Source organism: Alternaria postmessia (genome assembly GCF_024291825.1).
Source record: "Alternaria postmessia strain BMP 2775 chromosome Unknown scaffold_144, whole genome shotgun sequence".
In the NCBI taxonomy this organism is placed as follows: Eukaryota; Fungi; Ascomycota; class Dothideomycetes; order Pleosporales; family Pleosporaceae; genus Alternaria; species Alternaria postmessia.
The window spans coordinates 26,416-35,412 of NW_026260217.1; the positions used below are offsets into that span (position 1 = coordinate 26,416).

Consider the following 8,997-nt stretch of genomic DNA (forward strand, 5'->3'; position numbering starts at 1 on the left):
CGTGGTGGAACTTCACCACCACCGCGGCGACACCTTCCTCCCCCGCAGCATAGTCCGAGCCTCAGCACGCCAACATGGGATAGTAAGTCGAGCCGTGTGGAAGCGCAGAGGGTGTATGCTAATGCCGACAGCAAACCCTTCCAATCGACCTACTATGACGACCGCATGCGGGCATCGCCGGCCCTGCTGCGAGCCCGCGCGCCGTACCTGATCAAAAACACAATCACTGGCGCTGCTATCTGCACGCTGGTTATTGGAATCTGTATGGCGCCCGCCCCCTCTGCCTAGAGCACGGACTCACGTTCCGCAGATACCTACACCATCAACGCCATCTCACAGGACGAGTTCGAGGATGTCGTCGTTCCAGACAAGCCCATGGAAAGGACCGCGCAGCCACTGGGCACCACCCAAGCCCTCGAGCAGGCCGTCCAAGCACGCAAGTAGCGAACCGGGCGACCTTGTATATTGGTGTATAAGAGTGTATGAGCATTGGGCAGGCGCTATAGGAATCATTCTGGGAATACCACTTTTTTGCCATCACGAGAGATCCCGCATCTGCTTGGTACTCGGAACCAGTCGTTGACATGATTGGTCCACCAATCTCGCCTTGGATACGTGTTCGTCCCTATTCGCTGCTCATGGCTCATAGATTGATCGTCACGTATCGTGACTCGATTGCGGTATACTTCATTATTACCCATTGCCTGATCTTAGCCATCGCGACTTGGTTCAGCCAGTAGCACACACAGTCTGGCCAGCTCAAATTATCAAACTCACCGTCATAGCCGTTTTTTTTATACTGCAGCGTGACCGTCGCGACTGTGGCGACGTAAGATATGAAATATACATATCACAGCAAAGCGCCTTCAACTTGACTTTTACAAATCGCTCATTGAAAAGCATATACAACATCTCTTTCTACGTCGCATCTCTCTAATATCCATTCAACACCACACATAAAATCTACCTTTACACATTCGTCGCGTCACCAACCATGTCGCCTCCTGTTCCCCCGGACACCCGTTTTGCTCGCCCTAGCGCGAGCAGCGACAGCACCGGCAGCGTCACCCTCCACGATGCCCATGTTCAGACTGGGGATAGGTCTTCTATTCGACGTTGGTTCAACAGCATGCGCATAGCTGTCTTCCCCAAGGGCGTACAAAAGCAACTGGACACCTCAGGCGGAAAGGACTCTCAGACTCTTCAGACCTTCCCTTGCCCTGTGTCCTCTAATGAGTGTGTCGCCGACATCGAACCTGGTATCACGGTCGAACCCGCTACCGTCTCGAGGCATGTTGCCCGTGATCAACAAACTTCTTCTGTTCCTGCTTCCACTCCCGCCTTCGCTTTCGCCTCCGTTTCCGTCCCCACCAAGTTTGGTTGGTGCATGTCAGCCTATGAACAAGCAATGGCCGCGCCGACACCCTCGTCAGAGAGTACTGACCCCAAAGACCACGAAATGACGTTAGCTGAGCCAGCAAAAGGCAAACGCAATCGCCGACCTCGCCAACCGACCATGATCACTCCCGCCGTGTTGGACAAGATCGCCAAGGACAACAAGAAGCACCAGGGAGCCACGGCCGCCCGGGAGATAGAGGTCAGGAATAGCAGTATGGGAGTTTCTTCGTCGAGTTCACGTGCGAGAGGAGTTCAGGCAAGCCCGATGAGGTGGTCACAAGACTAGCATGATGGACGGGACTAGATTGATGATTGTTGGAGTGGCATGTATGTGGTCCTGAATGAATTGTGTGTGTGTGTGGCACCGACTGACTTGGCACATGGTTGATGAGGTCTTTGTCGTCACTAGACTTTGCTATGGGAGGTTTTGTGGTTTTGCATAAAGATGGTGACTTGCACTATATTGCACAAACCCATTGCGCTCTATCAGGTGGCAATCGATGAATGTAACATGTTCTAGAACTGAGGTACTGATATAGAAGGACCGAAATGTACTCTTACCATCGTTCTGCTCTACCACGTGCGCGAACCTCGTCAGATACACCACATCCTTCTACATGGTCGGCTGGAATCTCATACCCCTCCTGAATGACTACCGAGCATTCACGAGCCATTGGAGTCTAGGAATTGTACGCCTGAATCAATGCTCATCTCGTATCACTCTATCTACAATTGCGCCATTTCTTCAATGCGTCATCTACAACCTCGACCCTCCAATGTTGACCTTGCCATGCTCACACATATAAGCCACCTTCCCATTCTTCGAACCTAATCTCATCACTCCCGTCATCTGACCCATCTGTTTTCCCAAATGGACGACTTGAGTCTCCACGAAAACCTTCGAGCCTACGACAGCAGGTCTCAGAAATGTGCAGTTAACTTACGTATAATCGTCAGTCCAGTACTCTTGCGGTCTACTTTAAAAACACAGTGACTTTTTAGTTATAAGTCATACTTACTACTCGACATTAGCGAAAAACAGCTTGTGGAATAACAAAGAAGTACATACCGAGTACGAGAAACATTACCGCCATTCCAGAACCCTTCGCGACTCATAGCCGCAATGGTGATGGATGTTGTGATGTCGAAGATCAATGCGACAGCACCGCCATGGAGGTTACCACCAGAATCTGACAAGATCAGCTCATCAGTTCGCCGCAGTGGTATCATGGTACACTTGGTACGAAGGAGCTACTCACTGCCCGAAATGTGAGTAAACCTTTACCCACATGTTACACACATGGCGGTACGTTACCTGCATAGTGTCTTAGGGACGACAAAAGTAAACACTGCTGAAGCCTCTCCAGTAGGCGCAATCGTGACCTCCTCGAGATTCATTATCTTAGAGGCTAGCGAATCGTGATACTGATAACATATTAACACCATATCTCATCTGTCGAGTAGTAGAGTGACCATACATCGTAACCCTCACTTCTCGACAACTCTCCCCATTTCAGTATCTTCTGTTCCGCCGTCTTGTTATCTTGTGATTCTCCCATGATGAAAAAGAGTAAAATGTCAAGACCAGTTTGATAAAGAAAAATAAGACGTAGGAACACCAGGGGGACAACGATGACAATGTAAGGTACATAAGCCGGCGTCTCCGACAAGACCCTAACACTAACCCCATTCCAGCTACTGCGTGTTGAAAGGTTCAGCGTTCGTGATGCATGATTTCGGACCGCGCAGGGTATTGCATACTAATCGTCAATACCCAAAGGGCCGATCTCTGACTCGTCGAAGCCGCACGCAACACACGGCAGGTACAAACAGCAGATACACATAACACACCACAGAGTCACAATGGACGCCACCAGGCTCCTCTGCAGAATGTCCTCACATCGCTCTATATTGGCAAGAAGAGACCAGCTCCCTACCAAGGCAACTAATACCACATCCGACTCTGGGCGTATACGACACCGCATCACGCTCCTGCGACAATTATATTCTTCAAATCTCATCGATGTATGAGAAGAAGTTGGAATCTCCCGTTGAGGCATCCTGGACAGAATGACGCGTTGGAAAACACGAACTCGAAGTCGAACCCGACAAAACCTCTTTCGCCGAGATGGCCAGGCTAAGAGGAGAAGTAGGAAAAGGAACACTCTCCTCTTTGCACTAACACGGAAACAAGAACTCGAAGTGAACCAAAGTCGTGTTGCCAGGCAAACCAGATTAAGAACGAACGCTGCTTTTGAGGCAAATGACGAAATTGCTCTTATCGCCAAGGTGAAATCTGCCGAGGAGCAAGCAGAGAGCCTATGAGGAGAATTAGGAATGCGAGGCAGTTGTTGTAGGCAAGAAACAGGAGAAGTAATATGAGGGGATATTGTTAGGATATCTAAACCCAATTCCAGCGCTCGTATCGAAATCAGAGGGTGTGTCGCAGACAACGGAGGCCAGCAGTCACTGCTAAATGGAAACGCCACGATGCAGTTGCCAGTGCACCAGGCTCTTGATATGCTTTCGTAATCCTACCCCTGGTCAAGGCATGTATGGTTGTCCTCTTGCTTTCAAAAGGGCTGCTGGCCATCAAAACCAGAGTCCGGAAACCCCATATCCGAATCCAAAAAGCCTAGCTGGCTAGATTGAAGAACAAAGTCGCATGCGGGTTCGGCGACGAACTGTGCAAGCATATCATCGAATGCGCTTGTAAGCGTAGTATCATTGAATGACATGTCATTGGGCACAGATGCCGCATGTGGCGCTTTATCACAAGGTGAGTCAGCAACCTGATCCGCCGCGACAGGTAAAACATTCAAACATACCAACCGTCTCGAGCACATGCAGAAATCTCTCCAAACACTTCCGGCCTTTCCGGCTCATTAGGCTGCCTCTGTCAATACTTTCCAGTGTCTGCAAGCTTGATGCCACGGCTTTTCGAATGTCCAACAAGTCAGGCAATCTGTTTGGCACGGTGGAGTTGTGTTGGTAGCTCGCAAGAAGTATCGCAAACAAATGCAAAGCGGCCGTGAAGACTATCTGATGTCAATCGCGTATTGCAGAGTCTATATTTCAGAGGGAAAAACTCACCATAGTAGTTGCAGGTCCACCAGACCGCATTGTTGTCCAAATACTCTGGGCATGTTTTGGCTATGCAGGATACGATGTTGTCGAGTTCTTTCGCTGCTGCAAAGTCATTTTCCACGGCTATCGAGATTTCACCGGTGCATGGATGGAACGCGTCTTGTCCGAGCTCGTGTTCGGTGATCGAATCTAGCACTGGCCGATTGATGAGTAGAATGGTGACATGATAATGGATAGTCAGCAGGGTGCGGAAGCGGTTGTTACTGTACGATGGTGGCGACCACGTCACCATTTCTGCGTAAGTAGCCAATGCACCCGCTGATGGAAGATTTCTTTTCCACTGTTCGAGTCTATATATATGCTGTAGCCTTTGAGAAAGAATCTCTTGGATGGTACAGGGCTGTGAGGAACCGAAGTGGCGCTCTTCAGTCGCTTCGATAATTGAAGCTCTCACCTTGGTTAATTCCCTGCGTGCAAGTCAGCTTCATCTATCACAGCCCTAGGTCACTCACGCAAATTGATAAAAGTAAACTACATCGTCAGTGAGACTCGGTGGCCTCTTTTGTTCGTGTAATGCGCGTATGTGGGGTGGAAGGATCAAACGAGGTCGCCCCAACGCCATACTCAAGGTGTTATCCTGTATGATGACACCAAGCCAGACTCTTCTCAAAATCTCACAATAATGAGCATCTTTCCCTTCATAAAGGTCAGACGTATGCATTCCCATTTGAAAAGCTGCCTTGACTGCAATTGCGTGGTAGGTCCAACTTGCGATGGAGCGTTGTGTATTCTATTGGAAATTGCAGAGCAGTAGAACCGCTTGTACTTTGGACAGTAAGTCATCTCACGGCATAAGTGGAAGGATTTTCGGTCAGATATTCCCACATACCAAGTTCCAAACTGGAGCCACGAAGAGACAATCCATCGAGAAGTGCAAGCGTACGGCGGTAGAATGCCTCGGCGTCTGGAAATGACTTGGCAAGTGCCGCATGAGCAAACATGATATTCAGCAATGCCTTCTTAGCGTTTGAGCTGTTGTGGAACGATTCCAGGAGGGAACGGGCGCCATTGAAGCTGAGTGCGTATTTGTCGACATATGGCAAAACTGAACCTTGGGCTTCAAAGAAGCGATCTATCAAACCATGTAAGCCCTGATCTGTTGACGCGACAATATGACTTATATGCTGTGGATTGGTCGGCCTGTGCTGTGGGAGTGGTTCGAAGGGTCGCTTTGCAGAGTCTGAGTGTTGTTGGTCGAGGAAGCTGGCAGATGAGAGAGCAGTATTCTGTCCAGCGGACCGGCATAACATAGGTAATCTTTGCGTCAAAGCTGCAGTTAGGAGCCTGAAAAAGGCATGGTTTGAGGTGGGACCTTTTATGCTCTCATGTCAGCTGGTGGTAGTCCCAAGCGTAGTACAGCTTACCGAAATAGCCGATGTCTTGTTGCGGTGACTCGTCAAAAGCGTTAGTCGCCAACAGATCTACGGCAGACTCATCATGACTATCCAATGGCTCAGGCGCTCGCTGAAGAGGTTTGTCCGAGAATGTTGATGCCCATAGCAATTGGTCCTCCAGGTCTTTGACTCTCTTTGCGAGTTGCGCATATGTCCTGATTTGGTGTGATTAGTATGTGCAATCCCGTTGCGATTGGCGCATACGGGTTCCTTAGCTGTGGCGATGGCAGACGCTGATATTGGCACTGTAGAGATGACTCGAGGCAAGTGGAGCACGAAGGTCGTAGCCCGTCACACTGGCACTTTGTTAGATGATGTATGCGGTGGACTCAAGGGATGTGATTACGCGAGATTTCCTAGTACGACACTGCGAGCAAGCGAGAGCCACGCGTTTCCGTTTCGACACCCGATCTTGAGGCGAGGTGACGATAGAGTGCGGCGCCATCATTGAGTGACTAGCGAACTAATGGCTAGATAGAAGGATCGCGGTCCACTCGCTCCGCGGCAACCCACGGGGTCCCGCAACACGTGATCGGGTACCGAGGCTGGCCGGCGTGCGAGCCCAGCCCTTCGAGCTTCCCACCAATATCAATCATCAACGTTTGACATTAAGGACTCCATCACCATGCGTCAGGGAAGAGATGCGGTCGCGCTGTTTAGAACGCTTACACTAGAAGGGCAAATCAGCTACCGCAAAATTGCTGCCGAGTACGGTCGCGGTGGCGCAATGCTCGCTCGAAGACACGTGGTAGACCACGCTCGCCCATGCAACATTGCCAGTGCCTCTATAGAACACCCACTAAGCCGAAGCTAATTCCAAATCTTAATTTATCCATCCGGACCTTGATTACCTAGGTAAAGGCGAAGACTTGGTGGTTGGGAGCCTCTACATCCTCAAATTAACAATGTCAAGGCACCGTTTTGATCCACTGGAGAACTCAAAAAAGAAACCTTTGTTCTCTTACTCACACACTGAGCCATGAGCAGGTCTCTTGCATAGGGCAGTCGTCATGGCGACTGACTCCTTCTGCGGACTTCGACCATAAGAGGCTGTTCTAGATCGCTGATACCTACAGATACCATATCTGGCAATCCTCCCAGGCTCTGGCTTCTTTCTTCGCTTTGGTCCACCGCCCTTTTGCCCCCTAACCGTACATACTCGAAAGCGAACTCCCGTAGTAGAGTACTCGTCAGCTTATATATGTTTGTCTGCGCAAGTGTCTTCCCGATACATTGCCTACCACCAAGACCAAAGTGCATCAAATAGCGTCCACGCGCTGCCGTTTCAGGCTGATCCCATCGATCCGGATCGAAAATGGCATGGTCATCACCCCAGACAGCCGGGTTGTGGTGAAACGCATGGTTGCAAACTGCAATCGAGGTCTATATGATAGTTAGTAAGTTGATACCCGGTTTTGTAGCCACTGAGAAACCTACCCCGAACGGAATGTACTCGCCTCCTATGGTTACACCCTCAGGAGTAAGGACTCTGCGAGCCAATGGCATTGTGAAGACTGGGGTGTCGCGGAAATTCTCTTTGACGCATTTCCGGAGAAAAGGGAGTGAAGCCTCGACCTCCGCAAGCGTATATGCTGGTTTGTCTTCACACAACGCCGGCAGCTGAGAGTCAATCTCAGTAACGCATTTTGCCATGATTTGGGGAGCTTCCAGCAGATGGTAAAAGAGTAGTGAAGTGCTAGCACTCGTAGTGTGGGTTCCCGCAATGCTGTACCATGATTAGTTTTCACCTCTGCCGACTGTTCATCGACGAATACAACTTACATGAAACCAAACGCTTCAGCCTCGAGATCGATCTGAGACAATCTCTCTCCGGTGTCAGGATCTTTGGCCAGGATGAGGCTAGTCAAGAGATCTTTCCGTTCTGGTGCGGCTGCATCATCGTCGAGGTCTTTAGCATTCCGTAAGGCTGTCAGTCGTTCTTGAACGCACGTTGCTGCCAGTTTCGCAACGGCTGCACGGCCTTCGAACAATCGTCTCAAGGTTCGAGAAGGCACCTTTGGAAGCCATCGCTTCAGCCTGAATGTCATTGCAGGCCATGCCCCAGTCACTGCCGCGAGCAAGCTATGCTCGACTACCGGTGGTACGCGGGAATCATCGTCAGTTTCCTGAACTGCAAAGGACCGACCGAAAGCTAATTCGCCAAGGACATCAATGGTATATAACTTGAAGAGCCTTTTGAGGTCAACAGCCTCGCCACTTTCAGCATATCTGCATAATTTCTGCTTCAAAATCTTGACGTTCTCGTCCAAGAGGTCCTCCATCTTTTTTACAGACGAGGCGGAGAAGCTGTAAGACATGTGTCGTCGTCTGACAGAATGTTTCTGAGGAATCGTATCAAAGACAAGTTCAGCAATATTTCTGCCAAGAAACTTACCGATTCGTCACGCATCCCAAAGATGTTCGGAATGTGCGATCCATAGGCATCGTAAAATTCGGTTTTGGGAAACATTCTACCACCCTTCTGATAAATGATCGGTATAGCATCTTCAGCTGTAGTGCTAATCTTATCCGGGCCATACCGGACAAACTGCCCGTATTTCTCGTGGAGAGCAGTCAGATTGTACGGCTGCTTCAAGGAGAGAAACTCAGAGACCTGCCAGAGATCTGTAAGAGATGCGAAGAAAGGGCCTGGGAACTTGGCTAGTGGATGTAAGAATCGCTGATATACAACGTAGGTTGTCAAGTATACAATGAGCCCCACAAGCACGGCTAGGAGCCAGACGGGAAGTGACATGCTGGGTGTTCGAGCCGAGGTTGAGTTGAGGAAAGCAAGAATTCGAACGTAAGCATCAATTATGCTCTAGTGATATGGCATAGTGGTTGCAGCCTTTATAGAAGTGGAAGTGCCCTCAGCTTACATAAATCGTTTCTCAGAACCACCATTCATTTGACTCCTCGCACTGAGTAGGCCCAGATCTCTTGCCCTCTAAGTTCTGCGGTCGTGCAAATCGGATTGCTGATGCAAGCTTCCAAGTATCGTAGAAGGACTGACGTCAACGAATCGGGTTGCGCTTACCCGACGAGATTTCGATCTTGA

At 49.8% G+C, this 8,997-nt stretch overlaps 3 protein-coding genes across 3 annotated transcripts; 2 read left to right on the forward strand and 1 right to left on the reverse strand.

The window, feature by feature from the left end:
* Window positions 1-74: 74 nt before the first annotated feature.
* J4E82_010804 (uncharacterized protein) lies at window positions 75-444 on the forward strand (the record flags this gene model as incomplete). Its single annotated transcript, XM_051737014.1, has 3 exons — window positions 75-82; window positions 132-262; window positions 311-444. The coding sequence occupies 3 exons, from the start codon at window positions 75-77 to the stop codon at window positions 442-444; spliced, it is 273 nt and encodes a 90-aa protein (XP_051583232.1).
* Window positions 445-994: 550 nt separating this feature from the next.
* J4E82_010805 (uncharacterized protein) lies at window positions 995-1,684 on the forward strand (the record flags this gene model as incomplete). The annotated part of the gene is made up of 1 exon (XM_051737015.1): window positions 995-1,684. The coding sequence occupies one exon, from the start codon at window positions 995-997 to the stop codon at window positions 1,682-1,684; it is 690 nt and encodes a 229-aa protein (XP_051583233.1).
* Window positions 1,685-6,947: 5,263 nt separating this feature from the next.
* On the reverse strand, window positions 6,948-8,694 carry J4E82_010806 (uncharacterized protein; the record flags this gene model as incomplete). The annotated part of the gene is made up of 4 exons (XM_051737016.1): window positions 6,948-7,322; window positions 7,377-7,665; window positions 7,722-8,281; window positions 8,335-8,694. The coding sequence occupies 4 exons, from the start codon at window positions 8,692-8,694 to the stop codon at window positions 6,948-6,950; spliced, it is 1,584 nt and encodes a 527-aa protein (XP_051583234.1).
* Window positions 8,695-8,997: the final 303 nt, after the last annotated feature.